This window comes from Streptopelia decaocto, assembly GCF_964273445.1.
Source record: "Streptopelia decaocto genome assembly, chromosome: 2".
NCBI lineage: Eukaryota > Metazoa > Chordata > Aves > Columbiformes > Columbidae > Streptopelia > Streptopelia decaocto.
The window spans coordinates 68,653,100-68,674,571 of record NC_138655.1 but is presented as its reverse complement, the minus strand read 5'-3'; the positions used below and the strand labels follow the sequence as shown (position 1 = coordinate 68,674,571).

At 39.5% G+C, this 21,472-nt stretch overlaps 1 protein-coding gene across 1 annotated transcript in view; it reads right to left on the bottom strand.

Moving 5' to 3' along the window:
• MOCOS (molybdenum cofactor sulfurase) overlaps nt 1-21,472 on the bottom strand; it is a gene marked incomplete at its 5' end in the record, with an annotated part of 233,577 nt that overhangs the window by 132,205 nt on the left and 79,900 nt on the right. The window contains one exon of the mRNA XM_082045174.1: nt 13,251-13,892. Coding sequence (XP_081901300.1) covers nt 13,251-13,892 — 642 coding nt within the window. The remainder of the gene's footprint in view (nt 1-13,250; nt 13,893-21,472) is intronic.

Here is a 21,472-nt window from a genome sequence, read left to right as displayed (position 1 = left end):
ACCATGAAAATATAACTAAATATTAAAACTTACACAAAATACAAGTCACATGTAAATTAAAGGAGAATTATGAAGTTTCAACCAAGTATTCCTTTCTGACTGCAAGACATCTGCCTTTTACATTAAAAATTCACCTGAAGTGAAAAAGTAGTCAAAATTTCACAAATTACTTCCATAATACTTTTCAGAAAGTGCAAGAAGTCAAACTTAATAGAGATTCTGGCAACTTTAGAAAACAATTTTTAAAAAGGAGGTGAAACAAGATGCTATTTGTGGAATATTTCAGAAAGTTGTCAATGTGTTTTCAGTATGTAATGCAGAAATTAAAAACTGCACCCAAAAATGTGATGTCAAATTAATTAGATTAATTGTAGGAATCTCCATCAACCAACATTCCTATACCATTATTCAATGTGACTCTGCAGAATAAGGTTTTCTATATAGGAAGAATGGTTTAAGATGAATATATAATAAAATAACTGTGAGAAAACAGCTATCTTGGATAAAAAAAGCAAACTCCCAAAATACAGATTTTGTATATACATCAACAAACTTCCAGAAACATCCAGACAATTCAGAGGAGCAATTTTACTTCAAGGAAAGCAAGGTGATTTTTAGGATGTCCATTTGATATGGCTATACTAATACAGATCCAGGATCCAGGATCCAGGATCCAGGATCCAGGATCCAGGATCCAGGATCCAGGATCCAGGATTAGAATAGAATAGAATAGAATAGAATAGAATAGAATAGAATAGAATAGAATAGAATAGAATAGAATAGAATAGAATAGAATAGAACTGAACATTTTAGTTGGAGGAGATGTGCAACAATCACCCAGTCCAGCTGCCTGACCAGTTTAGGGCTCACTAAAAGTTAAATCAGGTTATTAAGGGCATTGTCCAAGTGCCTCTTAAATACTGACAGGCGTGGGGCATCGAACAGACCTCTAGGAAGCCTGTTCCAGTGTTTGACCACCCTCTCAGTAAAGAAATGCTTCCTCATGTTCAGTCTAAACCTTCCCTGGTGCAGCTTTGAACCGTTCCCATGTGTCCTGTCACTGGATCCCAGGGAGAAGAGCTCAGCCCTCCACTTCCCCTCCTCAGGAAGCTGCAAAGAACAGCTAAGGTCTCCCCTCAGCCTCCTTTTCTCCAAACGAAACAAAGCCAAACTCTTTAGCCCATCCTTATAGGACATCCCTTCCAGGCCTTTCATCAGCTTTGTTGCTCTCATTCAAGGAAGCATTCAAGGACCTTCACATCCTTCTTGAATTGTGGGGCCCAGGACTGCACACAGTACTGAAGGTGAGGCCACACCAATGCTGAATACAGCAGGATAATCTCCAGCTAATCCTCTCCCAGTTAATACTTGTGCCCACCCTAGGTGCAGAGTCTGGCATTTTGACCTCTTAAATTTCAACCCATTAGACATTGCCCAATGCTCCAATCTATCTAGATCCCTCTGCAAGGTCTCTTGTGCCTCAAGAGAGTCAACAGCACCTCCTAGTTTGGTATCATCAGCAAACTTGCTAATGGTGCATTCAACACCAGCATCCAGATTGTTGATATATTGAACAGAACTCGCCCTAGAACTGAACCCTGAGGAACACCAGTGGTGGCTGGTCACCAGTCAGATGTAGCCACATTTGCTACAACTCTTTGAGTTCTGCCCTTCAGCCAGTTCTTCACCCAGCGCACTGTGAACCTGCTCATCTCATAGCTGGACAACTTGTCCAGAAGGATGTTGTGAGGTACAGTATCTAAAAGGCTTATTCAGAAAAATTACATCCATCACCTTCCCTTCATCCACTGGGCAGGTGATCTGATCATAGAAGGATATCAAACTAGCTACATAGAACTTTCCCTTTGTGAACCCACATTGACTGTGCCTGATGATTGCATTATTCTTTAAATGCCTTTCAGTAGTACCCAGTATAAGCTTCTTCATAATTTCTCCAGGAACTGAGGTTAGACTCACAGGTCTGTAGCTCCCTGTGTCTTCCCTCATTCACTTTTTGTAAATTGGAATAACATTGGCTAACTTCCAGTCATCAGGAACCTCCCAGACTCCCAAGACCTTTGGTAGGTCATCAAGAGGGGTCCTACCATAACATCTGCCAGCTCCTTCAGTACTCTGGGACAAATCCCATCAGGGCCCATGGACTTGTGAATATTCAGGCGATACAGCTGGTCACTTACAATTTCAGTGTCCACAAATAGAAGGTCACTGTTCCCAGACTCCTGGTCCTCCAACTCAGGGGACCAGGCAGCCCAAGGTCTGTCAGTATTATTAAAGACTGAGACAAAAAACACGTTAAATGCCTGTGCTTTGTATTCATCCCTATTAGTCAGATGACTGCCTTCAACAAGTATGGGTCCAATGTTTTCTTTAGACCTCCTCTTGCTATTAATATACTTTTAAAAAGCCCTTCTTGTTATTGGAAACAACACTAGCCAGTTTAAACTCTGACTGAGCTTTGGCTTTTTGTGTCTTCTCCCTGCAAGTATGGACCACAGCTCTGTAATCTTCCAGCGATTCCCAACCTTGCTCCCAGAGATCATACAATTTGGTTTTCCTCTGGAGCTCCATGGGGAGTTCCCTGTTCCGCCAAGCTGGTCTTCTGCCCTGCTTGCTTGACTTGACAACACACTGCAATTGCCTGCTCCTGTGCTTCTAAAAGCTTGTTCTTACAACAGTGAATGACTAAATATGAGGGGACTGTTTCCTACTCAGATGTCCAATATCCAAAAAAGACAGATAGAGCCACCGCTAAGTTTAAGATACACAGCAAAACATACAGCATCCTGATTTTCTTATACAAACTGAGCTCTAATGCTCAGACCATTGGGCTCAGTCTCCCTGCATTACTGCGGCTTTCAAAATCATGCTGGCAATCAAATCAGCATGAAATCTGTTTCTTTAAAAGAAAGAACAGTCTCATGTGTAAACATCTGGTGTGTAAAACCTTATTTTGAAAGATTTCTCTCACACAGAGATGTGGTTTGATAAAAATGTTACAAATTATTATCAGCAAAAGATGATTGCAGTTAAGTTGATGACCATATATTTGCATTCCACAGTGAAGGATTATATTTCTTGTATTCATACACATGCTTTGTTTAATTTGATAAAAGCTCATGCAAGGTTTATTTTATCTTTTATCTTTCACAAGACAAAGTCAGAAAATCTAAGGCTAACAATTACTCTGGTTCTTCATTTTGACAAAGCCCTTCTAAACCAATCCATATGACAAAATATAGGAAAATATATATACACAACAAACACGACCTAAACATAATCCAACATGAACAGCATTCTTCTTTAATGCTGATGAGGACTTCAAAGCAGCTGCCTTCATTTGTATACTGACAGCAGAAAAACTTAAAAAAAACACCCATATTTGCTTTTGTAGGAAGGGTTAACTGGGTTACTATTACTTAGCATTAATTTATTGTTTTGCCCAAGAGGACAAATTATGCTAAATCCGTTGCTGACAAAAGCAGCATGCCTTTTTTCTCACTTAAACTAGCCTTTATATTAGTGTAGCTAACTTAAGATCAAAAAAGACACCTCTAGTTTAGGTCAAACTGATAAGAAGAGTTAGATTCATATTAACCACATTTTTAGCAGTGGATGTTATGAAGAAAATCTGTGGAATCTATATTGCTGAACTTACAAACTGTTGGCCTCAGCAGCAATGCCAAAAAAAATGAAGGGGCAACTTTGGAGTAGTACCTGAAAACATAACTGAAAAATGTCTGCCATAAAGTGTGAAATAAGAGATACAATCCTTTCAGCATAAGTACTTTCCATGCTGTAACTCTAAAACTTTTTATCATAAAATTCAGTGAAAATAAAGCCATTACAATAATTTGACACAGTTATTAAGCCATAGCAGATGTTATTTGATATTATAAATGCCTAGATATGGAAAAAATAGCTTATAATAATACCAGAGAATCCCTCTGAATTTTCTAATTGAACATGAACAGACGGAAATGTGACAGCCAAGTGTTTAATCAAATCTGAGTATTTCCTGTTTTGGAAACCATTGCTTATACGTGAAAGTCAAGAAAGACTGTAAAAGCTTTTTTTTTTTTTTTTCTCAAGAGTATCAATATTTTCCTTTTTCTTCTCAATTAAATCTGTTTGAGAAGCCTGTAAATGTTTCTTTCATGGGTTCCCAAGAGCACAACTGTCAGATGCACTCTTGCATATATTTGCCTAGTAAGAAGAAGGAAAAGAAAAGAGAAACCATGTGCTTTTTACTTGTAATTTTCAAATACTAGCCTGAGTGATAATCATCTAAACATTTAAAGCACTCTGTTTCTGTAGAACTCTTTTTCACCACTAGGAAGCTAGTGACCACTAAACTTTTTTAAAAAGTAGCTCTCTGTAACTTTGCTATAAATATAAAATACTACACATATCACATAACAAGTCACATAATCTGAGTCATTAAATTTAAGATGGTTTTATGAGACTTCTGCTATTAACAGACAAACTTTCATGGGCATTTCAGCTTGCTCTTTGTGTTCCAACTTTATTTAGCCTGCAAAAAATATATCCTTCTCTTAAATGATAAGACATGTCTCTGATGATACTGAGAAGAATAGGTCTGGTCAAGCATACCTTTCAAAAAGGATACTAGAACCATGGCTCAGAATGGAACAAAGTCACTGAACTTGAAAAAAATCTAGTGAAGGTGAACATCTCCTTCAAAACACCACATAAATGGTTGTCACATGATATATGAAGATGTCTTGGTCTCCTTTTGCAGAGCCTTAATGGTGAGTTTGTGTATCTTGAGGGGCCCAGGCACAACAGGCTGAAAAGCACTGATTTTTAGCACCAAAGATGCAAATAAAAGTAAGCAAGAAGGATAAACGTCAAGTCATGACACTATAGTGCATTAGTATGTAATAGTAGAGGAGATGCTTCATTATTTGTGGTCAGGCATTTCCTGACATAACCTCAGTCTCCACTTCTATTAGTACACTGTTAGCACACTTTTTCATTGTATAATGATTATTTGCATTAACAACAGAATGTTAAACGAAATTACCTATCCCATCTCATTTTGGAAGAACTAAATTTAGAATGCATTCAGCCATTAATTTCAATTGATGGCCACTCCACCATGACTCCCTCTGCCCACCAAAAAGAACAACCCAAACCCACACAGCTAGTAGGGAGACAGGTTTTGCAATCAAGGGAGAAAATAAGTCTTTCCTAAGAATTCTGCTTCCAAAAAGATCCTCACAGAAATACAGCGCTGCAGTTAGCATAAATCTATTCTACTTAATAGAATCACAGAATCATTTTGGTTGGAAGAGACCCTTAGGATCATCAAGTGTGACCATAAACCACCCTAACTTGAGCACTAAACCATGTCCCTAAGAACCTCGTCTAAATGTCTTTTAAACCCCTCCAGGGATGGTGACTCCACCACTTCCCTGGGCAGCCTGCTCCAATGCCTGACAACCCTTTCTGTGAAGAAGCTTTTCCTAACAACCAAGCTAAACCTCCCCTGGCTCATGCCATTCTTCTGCTCACATGATCCCGTGCTTTAAAAAAATCCTGAAATGGAAAAAATAAACCCCTTGTCATGGTCATTCCCTGCCCTGATGAGCTTCTTATTACTCCTCCCCTGCCTGGGCAGCAGAGCTGCTATAGCATGAGGAAGTAGCAAGGAAGCTCCCCACCAAAGGTTAGAAAAAGCAGTAACTGCTTTCCTGGGGGAGGAGGGAAGATGTGAGAAGGATTTATCCCTTCTCAGGTGGTTCTGGAGAGGTGCAGGCACGTACCCCACGCAGGGCCAGGCCCGTGGGCAGCACACGCTTCAGCCTGGGTTCAGTGCTTTTTGCACATCTCAGGCTGCACCCGATAAACTGAGATGGAACTCACTCCAAAGGAGCCTGTAAAGCTTCAGTAGCCATCTCAGAACAACTTCAGCAATACTGTGAAAGTATTTAAAACACACACACACACATGCCTGAGGATTTAGAACACATAAAAATCAAGTTACGATAATGTTAAATATCTAAAGTGACCCCCTGATACTAGTTAGAGCTTTTCGGTATGTCTGCCTTAGCTCATGCTTTTGTATCTAAGACTTCAGGAGTGGAACAAAAAGCATTATACTAATTATATACTATACCATGGAGTATTTACAACGATTCGTGAGAAATGCCTGAGGTAAAAAGAGAGCACAAAAGCTTTAATTCCTGCACTTTGAAATAAATCAATCCCTTTACATTATCTGAACAGGACTTGTATGTTGTAAATATTGTCTGGGTCAAAAAGCCAGTCTCACCCTTTTACATGCTAATATCAAGATATTCCAAGTGCACAGTACAAATGGTGAAGAAAAAAAGTGATTTTTATGCCAAACAAATTACCATTGTTTTTCCCCATATATCAAACAGGTTAATCAATCATAAATGTAAAATCTACAAAGCACAAGAGAAACTGTACAATAAATTTATCACCAGAAAACAAATGCTGTAAAATCCCAATAGCTGGTGCTCGAAATTCACAAAGTCTCTCAAAGAAGATATAGGGAAAAGGTTTGATTTGGACTTTAAGAACTCCCTAGGTTGAAACTATGTCATAATAATTTGCCTGGCCACAATGACTGCAAAGACGCATCCTAGATCAGGAAGAATTTTTACTGTATTTGATCAAAGGCAAACCCAAGTCCTGGTATATAATAGAATTCTCTTCTTTCTTGTTATCATTTCAAAACACTTTATTTTTTAAGAAAAAACACATTTTATAATAAGCTCCAAATGTTATTCTTTTACTTAAAAATGCATGTATTGTAGCTCCCTAGCAATTTATAAAGTTTATTTCATAAATCAATAATTTAGTGCCAGTCATATACTGGCATGGAAGTGCTTAAAAATACAGAATTATTCTTGATGTGATTTATATGAGCCTCCGTGTGCTAGGCATGTGACTACATTAGGCACATAATTAATCCTGGCTTTCAATGAGACTTTGGCAATGAAAGAAGCAGCATGCTTAACTTAGTTCAGCCTATTTCCAAGCAAGAGAATCCACAGTACAGTCTAAAATTATTTGCATTTATGTTTTTTGTTAATTTCATTTTGCTGAATATTGCTAAAAAGCATGCAATATCTACTATCTGCCTCCCATCTGGAAAAACACCTCTCCTTGTATTTATTCCCATACTGTTGATTGCAGCTTAGCACAGAGACAATTCAGTGTGCCTAAACACAGTATCTTCTGACAAGACATGCCTGACAGTGTTCAATGACAGGCCTGACAATGTTCAAGAAGAGATGGGACAATGCCTGAGACACGTGGTGTGAACTGTGGGGTTGCCATATGCAGGGACAGGAGTTGGACTCGATGATCCTTGTGGGTCCCTTCCAACCCAGGACATTCTATGATTCTTCAGAGGCAATTCAAATTGCCTGGCATGGATGTCCGTGGCACTGTGGCTATATTGCACTGAGGATCTGAACTGGTTTGATTAAAAGTAGTTGGGGAATCCGTACACTGTAACTGCATGTTGCAATAGACCCAAACATTTAGACATTAACTAATCTGTTGCCTGTCGTTTTGGCTCATTGCTAACATTTACAGCTCAAAGTCCAGTATGTGACCCACTTAGGACTGGGATTTCCCAACTGTGCCATAGGAAAAACTGAGGATGAAAACACAGTTCAAATCTTATTTCTCCCTGAGACATAGTGAAGAGCTTATACAGGAAAGAACCTTCTTCTGTGGCTCTGGGCTTTGTAAAACATGGGAGCAAATACTTGAGGAGTATAGCAGAAGGTGATTTCTTTTTTTCCAAAATCTCTGCTGGAAGACCCTGGTAGTTACTTTGTACTCTGGGAGTTGTCTGTCTGAACCTCTGCTGGATGCACTGAACTGGAGTTTTGTATAACCTGGAAGACCCTAACCACCAATCTTTTCCAGCCATGTAGCTAAAAAGAAATGCATCACCCGCTGTTCAAACAAAAGTTCAAGTATAAAGGCTGTCTTCAAAACTGATAGGGGTTTTCAAGGCAAGAGGTTGAGAATATAAATAAAGGCATCCAAGAGTTGTACAAACGAACAGACGTGGGGCTGACTGACTAAAACCATCACTGATAACTCTATTGCCTCTCCAAAGTTGTACCTATATTGTTGCTTCTCTTTGGGTGACTGCCCACTAATCCAGGTTCAGAAACATGTTTGTAAGCATATTTTGTTGCACTCTAGAAGCATTTATCAGAGGCACTGCTTTCATTTTATCACAGATTGAGCAATTCAAGGTGAATCCAGTGGTGAATCAAGATCAAAAGTGATCCCCACAGGATTCTGTTTGGCTCACTGATTTACAAATTTCAGTTTATACTGACTATGTTGAGTTTTCAGGCAATTAAACAACTTCACTATCGAAACCAATAATCACCTGAAGGGTTAGAGAGCAAAATGACATATGAATGCCTCTTTAACGGTGGGGGTTAGAAAAAAAATTAGGCAAAACTTTCCTTTGCATCAAATACTGAAGAAGCTGGCTGGCTGCAGTGATGGGTGGCAGAAAAACACAGCAAATGCCAGCTGCCACCTTGCATGTCCTAAGAGGTAACAAGATAGACTGCATGAAGCTTTCCAGCAGATACTTATATTCAGCAGAGAAAGGAGAGAGTAAGAGGTTAGTTGAACCTCCTTACAGTTACTCAGAAAGCAAAAAAATCCCCTTTTCCTTTATTTTGAAAAGCTCTTTTGAAAAACAGTTGTTCAAGTTATCAGAATTAAGTCCTATTAGGTACATGAAAGGACTTTGGGGGAGCAGCTGTGTAAGAGCCCTACACAGTTCTGGTCAGTGGCCTCTGGCCTCTCATCTCTGCAGGATGGGGTGGCACCAAAGGGTGAGAAGAAGGAAGAGACTTGCTCACTCTCTTGTTGCCTGTTCAGGCTTACGAGTCCCTGTTGGTGGCTGCAATAATTCTATCAGGTGCAGATGGCAGCCTCATGGTACAAATGTCCATTGAAAATTAGGTAAAGACCCCTGTCACTTCCCAAGTATCTCAACTGAAAGTCATCACTGCTGTTTAAAAGGATGTTGTTCAGGAATTTTATGGATTTGGAAATTCCCCCACAAGTGAGATCTCCTGTTTGGAGATCTCTAAACATCACAAAAATGTGTAATCAGCACAACAAAAGGCTTTGAACAAAAAGTACTAGTCAACAGGGTACTATTCAGGCCCAATTACCACATTAATCACGGGCAGATGGATAGAGGCCTTGAGTGTGGAGTCAATGGGTGTGTGCTAGACTACAATGTGAGCACATGCATTGAATACTGTGCTCTTCTACACATGGTCTGGTCCTGAGGTTATTTCTCAGCACTATGAAGAGTTTCTACAGACTAAATCAGCACCCATCACTATAATCTTTCTTTCTATGATGACAGAAACATGCAATGATGCTAGAGACAACTTCAAGCACAAGACCAGCTTTTTGCCAAAGGATTCTCAAGCTGCCCCATACCCAATACCAAACCCCAGGATTTTGTCTTCAGCTCCAGTGCTCCTTAGGATTCTAGCCATAGCTCTCATCCCTACCTTTCTGTCTCCATTTTCCACTCCTTCCTTCTCTTTCCCTCAGCACACACAAACTCAGTGTGCAATTGAAGATCCAAACCATGTCACTACATGCATACCTGCATAGGCACGTGCAGTTGTCCTGGTGATCTCTATCATAGTTTTCCAGCATAGTACATGGGTGTGCCCTAATTAAGGACATTTGCTTAAGAGATATAACCTTTTATCTGCAGGTCATATATATCAGCCACTGAATCACCTCAAAAAGTAAAAGCTACAGCATCAAGAATTAAGGAACCTGCTTTGGTTAAGTATACTGCATCACAGATTAGCAAAGTGTGGGCGCTGCTTTGTGGCTGTCAAATCATTCAAGCAACAGAGGCAAGAGCCACTAAACCTCACCAGGGACAAAGTTATGCCATCTGGATTTCCAAAGCTTTTGCAAATGCATTTAGAAATGAAGAACAAACAACAGCTAATGCACTGGATATTTCACACTGGTAGACTAAGATCCAGATATCCAATTTACAGATAACACAACGGCTTCTTTTCCCTTAGTCACAAATTCCAGGATGATCAGATTCTGAATAGCACTCCCAGATACAAAAGAAAAATAGGGCAGATGATGAATATTTTATCTCTGAATCCTTGCTATACATAATCACATTATTTTATTATCTCATGCTGTGCAGAAAAAATATGGGAAATGAGGCTAGATTTGTGAATGATAATAATAATTTGTCAAGCTGTTTGATACAAGGATGAAAATACAATAAACATGATTTTAAAAGTTGAGAGAGAAAGACTGGCTACTGCCATGGAATGGGGAAATGTGAAAGTGATTTAAGGTTATTAAAGGAACGTAAAAGAGTCTGTGATAGAATAATTTATATAGCAAGAACAACAAAATAAAATACAGGAAACACTAGCAAAAGCTGTATCCATTAAGGCAAGAGGTAACCATTTTGACAGTCCTGGGAAGGAAAGATGAATAAACACCCTCATTACACACCTCCACTCGAGTTTCACCTTGACTTAGAAAAAGCTGTTTCCTTAGCACACTGCACTTTCATTATGTGTGGACAGGGAATAGCTTCTGCTAATGGTATTCAGATATGCATATTCTAATCCACTTTTCCAATGCTATTTGTTAGCATTCATGTTTCTTTGTGAATTACCCAATGATAATCCAGCACTGTAAACAAGCTTTAAAAAAAAAAAATTAGGAAACCAACCCTTTGAAATCACAAAGACAAGCCTAAAGAGAGAATGCAGATGGAGCTTGGTAGAGGTGTGCACAACCAATCACATAAACACAGAGGCTGGAAAGGACTCCTGGGGGTTTCCAGTCCAGTCTGCTACTCAAACCATATCCAGCTGGAGCAGGTTGCTCAGGGTCTTCTCCAGTTGGGTTTGGATACCTCCAAGGATGAAGGGTCCTTACTGAAATTTGACAGGGATAAGACCTGGCTAGAGCTGCTGTTTATATGACAAATAATGACCCAGGTGTTTCAGACACTAGCAAAGAAATAGAAATGTGACCCACAGATAAGGTAATCATATTAGCCTTGGCCACCATGGTCTGGTATTTAATTCCAAGTGTAGTAGTTCTGTTCCTAACTGCTCCATCTTTGTATTTTATTATCAGGAAAACACTTCAAAAACAAAACAAAGCAAAACTCCATAACATCTGAAAGAAAAAAAAAAAAATTTGGATGATATAGCTTGGAGGAAATTGAGTGAGAATTTCAATGCTGCTGGTTTTATATTTTCAAGATGCTGGTAATCCTCATTCCTGACCTATTTTTGAAAACTTCAGGCCTCTCCAGGTGGGACTTAAGTCTCCACAGTTCACTAGGGACTACAGACAGCATCAACAGGGCTCTAAACATGAACTTTTAAATATTAGATTTTCAAATAATAATCAAAGGATTAGATGAGGACAAATGTAAATATTTACCTATGTACAATGACTCACACCATCTGTGTGACACTTTGTTGTCTATTGGGAACAAGTATCAGATGCCTGGGTATCCAGCAGTCAGATTTAATTATTTGAGCTAGGTTCCCTCATACCAACACACTCTGTACTGAAAAATCAAATTGGACAGACTTCTTTGTTTATAACTCTGTAGTAGAAAGGTTAAAATGGGGCCGCCTTCTGATTCATTAAAAAAAAGCCCTTGAAAGCAGTGGCATCCTCAAATGCCTGAAAGGATTATAATTAGTCAACCTCTGAGAACTCCTGAAAAACAAACCAGAGATAGAGTTCCCCTCAACATTTCAACATACCTTCCCCCTCTTAATTAAAAAAGTATAAAAGCAGAATTGAGATCTAAAATGCATTCCAGATACTTTTATCCACTATGCTGTCTCGGGAGTCATGTGTCAATTACCTCCAGAAAAGCCACTCAGGAATGAGAGTCTGCCCAGGTCAAAGTAAAGCAGGTTTTCTCCTTGGCTTGTAGGTGATGCAGAAGCACCCTAGAATCCCATGATTTGATGCCCCTTCATCCTGACTTTCAGTGAGTGATGCACTTCAAGGCCCTTTTGGTTAGAAAAACCAGAAATGGAGGTCAGAACACCAATGTTTTCCAACTGTTTTTATTTCTAAATTAAAAGATTAACGGGGTGTTCACTGTACCAATTTCCATTTCAGAAATAACGCATGGCCCCGTCAGGGAAGAGAGCCAGGCTAATGCAGCCTCTGCATTTAACAGTCCAGAACCAAAACCCCACAGCAGCACTCGGAGCACACACCTAGAAGAAGTGCACACACACCCCTGAAGAATTGTTCTGCATTACTACATGTAGAGTGAAAGGTCAGGTATTTACATCATGGGAGATGGAGGACCTCGTTCTGCTGAATACACATCCATAAGCAAAAGCAAGGCATGAATGGCTCTTTTTATCTTTTCACCTCTAGCTTCTCCCAAGGTCTATAATTTAATATTAAATGTCATCTCAGGCATTCCCTTTGTGCAGAGGTATTGGATGCAGAGACAGGAAGGAAGACCCTTTACTGCATTTATGTAAGGTGCTGCTGGCACGAGAGAGTGAAGCAGAGAGACCAAGCATTACAAGAGTGGTGTTTCAGTGTGTTAAGCAACTGGGAAAGCTTATCAATTTTCCTGCATTTTCTTATGTGTATGTTTGACCTCCTTTAGGTGTCCTCTACTTTCTGTAGGAGACCATCATAGCTTCTCCAGAACCTCGGTCAGGGAATAAGAGTGCTACAAATATTTGACCTAGGTAATTCATCTTACTGCATATGTTATTCTGATGATGCCTGTCTTGAGCGTAAAGCATGCCACCTTTCCAGTGAAATACATGGATCGTACTTTCCAGTTTCACTGAGGGCCAGTACACTGTGTGATCAACCTTGGCCTGGATGCTCCAGGTGCAGAGCTTCAAAAACAAATCAGGGTTCCACTGAGATATCCTAAATATAAATTTAAAAATGCATAGACTGACCTTTATGTCACTGAATGAAGCCTTACATTTTTACCAGTTGTGACAAACTAGATCAAGTAAGGATTGGAAAAAAGAATACTACGAAGAAAACAGAGTTAGATGTGAAATACCTATCCAACTGCATAAAGAAGCACACGCATCACAGCCCAGTGCACGCACCAACCCTAAGGCATTTCTCTGATGCAAACAGTATCAGCAAAAAACCGTTACCTTTCTGCTATAGATTTCCTTGGGTAATAAAAATCCTCTCCTGCAAGGTAGGCGGCTGCAGTTCCACCTCCAAAATAGGTTTTCTTCAAGAGGGGGGCAATCCGGTTGTTTACCAATAATGCTCCTAAACCAGTTGGGAATCCGAAGATCTTATAGAATGAGATGGAGATAAAGTCAGCCTGGTGAACTCCCAAGTCTAATGGAGAACTGCTCACATATGAAGCTGCATCTAGTAGAACAAACCACTTCCCTGGTATTTTGATGGGGCAGAGTTTTCCAGATTTTATATCCTGTATCCATGAAAGGGGATACTTGGTACCAGAAAAATTGCTCTGAGCTGGATAAGAGAAAAGATGAGGTGTCGTGCAGTTTTGTTCTTCAGCTGGTAACCTGTTTTTTTCTGACAACAAGATTTCCTTTGGTTTTATTGGAACAGACACGACATTCATTGAGGCTGTTATCCCCCTCATACCCACCACAGATGTGTGGCTGTCAGTTAGGTAACAAAACCGACTGCTGGGTTGCTTTGTGCCTTCAGGTATCCAAGGGAATGCTTCTGCTACCAGTTTAAGTGCAGCTGTGCATCCAGATGTGAAAATGATGGTGTAATCGTCAGCAGAAGTGTGAAAGTGTTGCAATATTCTGAAATACAGGGAAAAAAATATCCAGTTATTTCCTGATTTTTCTATTTTATTGCTGTGTGATAGATTTTGTTTTTCTTCATAATAAATTCTTCTATTCTGACACCTGTAATGAATACAAGTAGACAGTTTTTGCCAAATAGAACAATAAACTTCAACAAGTGTAAACTGAATCATTTTGCCCACAAGAGACTCTTTTCAATGCTGCAGTGAACACGGCTGTGTTTTTACAGGTAGAAGTCAATTCTGCCTGGCTCTGAACAGAGTGACCAGTCTAGTACCTCAGTGGGATCAGAATCAAGCCTGCATATAATTAAAATTACACTGTCCTTGAGAGACCCCATTTTATTTGCAAACTGTTAGGGGTTTTTGTTTACAAAGTATTTGGAGTAGACAATATCTTTCCATTAAAAAAAAAAATAAACTACTTAAATACTGGCCATCCCAATTAAGGATCATAGGACCCAGCAGAGAAACCTTAGCATACAACTTTGCTCCTTGCTTATATTATTAACAACAGAAAGAGAAGACAGCAAGAAGGAACATATGCTTCCCATGTGCTTTATGCACATACCGCAAAGATGGCCTAAACCAGAAGCAATCTAATGTCTTCCAGTGAGTCAGACTATGAAAAGGTAAGCAAGCCTGTTTCTTGAGACACGTCTACACTACACACTCACGATGCCTGGACAGCACCTTCTGGGCTCTGAACTACTTTTTGTGACCACCATCTAATGCAACTTATGGTAATCACGCTGGCTTGTGTGATATATTACAGCTATCACAGCTTTGCAGTGTGCAAGGTGGCTCTTTTCAGAGGCTGAGGAACAGCTTCAGTTTAGTGACCTTTCTCACCTTTTTCACCCATCAAACTTTCTCTGAATTAGCTTTACTAAAACTCCTGCTGATATTTAACAGGAAATGCAACAACCATCCAAGAGACACCAGCTTCTGCGTATGGAGCAAAGCAAACAAAATGGAACCGAGGCATAAATGTTGTTGCTCTGCAGTGCTGTCTGGTTTTCAAGAAAGGTAAAATGTAACAAGGTGTCTCAGCACATCTCTCCTGCTGCAGAGCATTTCTGTAAGCAACATAACGCATCAGTGCTCTCCGAGGAGCTGGCAGCTGTTTTGTGTAATTCCAAGGTAGAGACCAGCATTTGGAGAGCCTATGAACTCTGGTTCCCAATATGTATCATTAAAAGTCTGCAGGTTTTATATAACAGCAGATTCCCTTACTAGAACAGGCAGAAACCAAATACATAGTTCCATTTCAAGTTAAGTTGTATAATTGGTTGCACAACATATTCAAGCTAAAATTTCCTGAACCAGATGACAGCAGAGAGAAATGCTTTAAAGTTTTATGTGTCCAGTCTGAAACACAAATGCTACAGGCAAAGGGTGGTGGAGCTGGATGTGTGGAGTGCAGCAATCAAAGATTAAACACTGGAAAAGAAGCAATTGCAACGACTTTGATGATTAGGAATAAAAAACCCTTGCAAAGCCCCACTGAAATTATACTATTAATACTTTTCTCAGTTGAAGGAAAGTCTTATTGTACTGGCAAGCACAGGATGCAACAGATGGAGTCATAGGCCCAAATGAGACTTGAGTTTCTTCCGAACTTAATTTTTTGAAATCTGATGCGATAGGTAGGTACTTTATGTCTTCTTTTCATGAGGAAAGAATTTCAGCTTTTATGAGGGACATCAGCAGATCATGGATTTAAACTTAAAATATTTTGAGAAACTTTTTCAAAGAATTCATAAGGGTCTTTCTGAACTAGATCTTGCCAGGGTATGGCTGCTGCAAGCATTCACAGCTCCAAATACCGTGGTCAAGACCATATTCAGAGAAACCAAACTTATCTATTGTATTTTAGAAACCATGTTAGGAGTGAAGACGGGGGTAATCGCAGAAGTTTTTGTATAGAGTATTGAAACCACAGCCTGCCTCATTCGTCACTGTGACCTGCCCTCTCTGGTCACCAAATCACATCCACTCCCTCTTCCCTGGCGGTGACCTGTACAGCCTTTGCCACCATCACCTGCATTACAGCTTGAAGCACGCGTGTGTGTGTGTGTGTGTGTGTGTGTGTGTGTGTGTGTGTTATAGGACACCTGGCTGAAGGGACCTGAAACCCTCAACCCAGGCAGCAGCCCCTGGTAGAGTTAACTCAGCTGCGGGGCTGCCACTCAGAGCCATGCCCTGAATTTCAGTCCTGACATCCTTCTGCCTTTATTCTCCTTTCCGTGCATTCACCTAGATACAGAAAAGGAGGAAAGCAGAGCAAGTAAGAATCTAAACTTCTTCTTCAGGGACAGAGCAGGAGAGCATTAGACTCCTGTTTCTAGGGGAAAGGAACTGCAGAAAGGAGATTATTAATAGTAAGGAGGCTGGGTCTTTGTGGTTATGGACATAATTTTGCATGTATCATCTGATGTGGCTTATTTTTGCATGCACTACATCCATATTGGGTAGGTATTGGAATCATTGTACTGATAGAAACACAAATTACAAAAAGGTTGCACAATTGCAACAAAAATCTACAACGATTAAGTATCAAACTTAGGTATCCAGAGTAACCTGATTTCCACTTGAAGCTTTTTCTGTTACTGATGCATTTCTGATTATCTCATAACACCAGAGTAATACACATTAACAAGTTGTTATGGGCAGATAGGCATTAACATCATTACACAGTGTGATTTTTATTTTGTTTTTATCCCTGTGATCACTAGGACAAGTTACATATTCACATGTATGCGCGCACACAGAATACCTTTCGAGTTAAAAAGCTGGGTGACAGGAGCAAATTCTTAATACGTAATATCTCTTCATAAGAGCCAACTGACAAGAGCAGTAACAAAAGCATGCTGGAGATTCTTATCAAGCTGCTTCTCTTCTACTTTTTATGCTTTCTCTGTTTTCCACCCCAGTCAGCCTCTTTGTGCCACACAGGCTGAGTGGGAGGTGAGACACAGCTAGGAAAAATGCCAAATTTTGCTCAAGAATAATAACCTGAAGTTCTCCATAGGAATTGTACTTGCTTATCGCAGCACTTCATTTGACAAAAGACACTGTAAAATGACAATAGCTGGGATGTAGGAATGGTGGATTTAATAATGGGATGCTGTTGTCCAACCATGAATATCAGAGCTAGTGACTACTTTCATTAAACATCTTCAAAACTTTGCAAAACAGTAAATACCTTTTTTTGAGGTGTTTAGGCTCACAAATAGTGACAGCTCTATGTTTAATTCATAAATGAGAGAGACAAAGCTCATGCATATCAGTAGTATTTTAACTATGTTTAGTTTTAGATCATCCAAATTCAGAAACAGCTGAGCAGCTCTGGAATGAAATCCACAACATAACAGTGATCTTCTCAGCTCAGTACCATAAACTGACATTATCATGAGAAAAATCAAGCTTTAGGGTAAAATTTACAAAAGTGCCCATATGAATTAGTCCCATTTTTTTTTAGTTATTTAAGTTCTTAAAGCTAGAGAAACAACAAGTTACATTTCTAATTGACCTCAATAGAAAATAGGTGATTTTGTGAATCTCAACAGGTACCTATTTACATTTTGAGTCTCTAAATGCCTCATAAAATTGGTATGATTCCGGTACTTGTTGGAGAATGGCCAAGAGAGAAAGGGCACGAGACCCTCTCTACGGAGAGGATCTCTTCTAGTTAGCATGAGTAGGCCTCAGTTAGCATGAGCTGAGAAGGTATTGCCTGGGAAAGGCCTGCATAAACAAGTCTCACAGTCTCAGGAGGCAGCTCCTGAGAAAAGGCCTGGATAAACAAGTCCCAGGAGGCAGCTCCGAGATAACGAGGGAATTCGCATACCAGGGGGGCCACAGAAGGGGATGGACTCATTATGTATGTTGGGATGGGCTCATTACGTATGCTATCAAATCGGTGTTTGACAAGTAGGCATAATTAATAGAACCATTATAAAAGTCTGTGCTCTGTGTCAATAAAATGAAGCATGTTTATCATCCGCAACGGATGGCTGTATTTCTTCCTCCGTCGCCGTAGGCCCGAACCCATGCCGGGGTCTTAACCCCCAACAGGTACTTACAAAAGAAGTAGAATTTTCAAAGTTGGACCTACATTTTGGCTGAAGTATTTCTAATATTAGAAAAGAAAAATCAATAAATAAAGCAGTATCAACTGAGTTGAGGGAATTTCATTCTCCAGAACGACTTCTGATGTGCAGAGCGGAAGAGCTACAAGCACTTCAGAATAAGATTTGTAAAATGAATACCACAAACTCCTGAACAGGAGCAGCCCCACTATGATAAAATCAGAGTTCTCAGAGACAGAAAACGGCAAAACGTCCAAATGACTTCTGCCACCTACACTACTACATCCTCTGATCTGACATGAATATTGGGAAGCACTGGCTATTACACACAGAATTCCTAATGCTCTCAGTCTTCATGTAAGACATACCCCATTACAGCGAAAAGCAGTTCACCTTTATTACACTCCTGGAAGATTTATAGCCATATATAAAGTGGTTTTTGGCAGCAGGACTGAAGACTTGCAGTAGAAAACTGATAGCGTGACCTACTATAGCTCACAGCTGCAAACAGCAGTGGTATTTTATAGTATTACAAATTTCCACTTTTCAAAGGACTCTTTGGAAGAAATGACTAAGAGGTTAATTGTTTCATTAAACATACTGACACAGCTGTCCCATCATGGGAAGATGGCAGAAAGGCTGAGAAACTTGACCCAGTAGCTTGCTTTCAGGCTGGCACAGTGGAGGAGGAAACCACACGCTACATCTTTGCAGTACATCCAAGTCTCACCATGACCGTTCAGCTCTTCTTCCTCTCCCTCACCTCCCCAGGAGAACGCAGGTCACAACACACGGAGGTCAATAACTCATGGCCAAGAAGTCAGTCTGGGGAGAAGCCACTGAAAATGCCCTCACTCGACCACACTTGCCTGTGCACACTGGTATTCTGAGACCTCTCTGTTAGCCAGCGTTTAATCCTTTTAAAAAGTTGCCATAGGAGTTTGTCTCTTCATGACTGCAGTTGAGCTAAAATGCCTTACTACTCTAAACACTGGTAGGAAAACTCAATTGATTTTCAATCAAGCTTGGTCCTTCATTTTATGTATTTAATACACACATATTTAATAATGTGCTTTAAATTTAAAGGTATCTATAATCAAGTCATATAGTTTGAAGGAGAAGTCATATGATGTAATGTATCTAATCTGACAGCCTGAATTAATAGTTTAATTCAGAACTAGACACTCCACATTGCCACTGGCAGCTCTGCAGAAGATAAAGGCTACTGATGTGTTCAGCTACTTTAGGTACACGGTGTCACCCAAAGTTAGATGAAAGGGAAGCCCCCCAAAGCTGTTGCCTGGCTGCTGTTACTTCATGCATAAAACTCCACATTCCTCCTCACCACCTTCATTCGTGGCCCTCAGGAGCAGATCAACAGCAGCACTCCCACAAAAGTACAGATGTCCATACTACATCATTTCCATTACAGCCTCCCTAAATTCAGTTGATTAACATTGCTTTTCTTCCATGCTTCTAGGCTTTAAATACTTCTAAAATATGCTTTATATCAGTTTCTCCACTCTCTTCAATTTACTATTTTGCAAACACCTGTAAAGCTGAACAGCAACCCATATTGCTAGGTTTGTGCCCTTTCATACTTTAATTCCAACCAGTGCAAACATTTCAGTTTCTAGTTGGCAAGATCAAAATATGGCCAAGGAGTTTGTGATTTTCATTTGTATTCACATTTTTATTTAGATTGTATATGAGCTTTCATAAACACTGTCCGTACAAAGATTTTATAGCCAGTAGTTTATCTAGCTAAAAGAGACTCCTTTTAAAAGAAGTTTAAGTATTGCCATTGTAACAAGCAATTCAGATTTGAGGAGAGAAGCATAGCTATCTATTCAGCAGTACAAGTTTAGGTAGCACTTTATAAAGGCTTCTTTTCAGCTGCACATTGACATTAAAAAATTATTTCTTATTATAATGTTTTTCCTTTGCCATGCTACCCAGGAGCACTTAACCCAGTTTGGACTTGTATTGAAAGATGCTTAGCTTGAGCCTCAGAAATTTCATCACTCTGTTTTCTCCTCTGTAGAAACTCTGAAAAGATGTAACATCCTGTTGATCAAGGAATAGGTTTTGTACAAATGGCAATTAAAAAAAAAATAAAAAATTACTTCTCAGTCAAACAAAATATTTCCTTTTTATTTGGGGTGGTTTGGGTTTTTTATGTTAGATGATAGCACTTCTCATAACTCACATTTTATTGTTTTCTTCACACAAGTGCAATTGGGAAGTCTAGCTAGTGGCTGCATCTTCATTTCTGGGTAAGAGCAATTTAACCTTCCTCATTTATTAATTGAGAGCCACGTCCAGCTATCAAAGCAGTCAGCTGAAAAACTCCCATCAACTTTAGTGAGGGATCCTAAGGTCTTGTAAACTGCTGCGGTGATTACAGACACCAGAACCAGCATCCTGCTTTTAGGCTTAACTTAATGTGCAGCAGTGGTTCTGTACATGTTTTTCTCTCTGTATATATGAAGAAAAAAGGAACAGAGATGCGAGTATCCTCATTCAAGCCAACACAGAAGGATACTGTAAAGAAGTACACACTGCTTAACATAAACCCCAAATTTTCCTTAACTTCTCTCACTGATGGGAGTGACAGCTTAGCTTAAATAGTTACAGCTCTATCCATAAGGGGAATGCTCTGGTTTAACAAACTAAAAAGACAAGTCTTCTGGGTAGGAAACGTTTTATATCTTATTTTGTAAAGACAAGGTCTATTCAATTCAGTATGTCACAGCACCGAGTTATATTCTCATTGTCAATTCCCAATCCAAACAAAAGCAAACTGATATCTATGAATATTTTTAAGATTCAAATGTATTTAAGTGGGAAAAAAAATCTATCAAGTCTATCTTCCTCCAGCAAAACTTTAATTTAATTTTAAAAGGTCTTGGAAACATTTGCATTTTTTCTCTTAAAGACAGACATGTTTTCAACAGAAATCTATGTCATATCCTCTCTGTGACCTGTGCAGCTAATGCAGCAGAGGTCTATCAGATTGAAGGATTTGCCTATGGATTAATACCTGCATAACAAAGAACACTGGGATGAATAATCCTTTATACTTCTCTCTCAAAGTTTGCTCAGTTCCCTTTTCCATTTCAATTTCCCCTCTCATACTGACAATGCACAAATTTAAACCTTTCTGAGCACACGCTTACTGTGAAATAAGCACACACTGCTCTCTTTATCCTCACTGGTTACATCCATATGAACTTGTTTTCTGATCATTTTACTTGAAAGGCACTCATTCTGAACCCAGCTTCTTCCCATTTCTGCTTGCACATGAGTAATAAGGATCTCACCCATTTACACTACTGCTGCTTACGGCAACACTGAAATTAGCTCCCTGAATGCACGAAATAAATTATCAGGTGGAATGCACCTCATATGCTCCACTTGGCCTAGGTATGTGATGCAAAAATTCCTCCCTTTCTATTTGTAAGCATTATTTTCTTTAGGCATT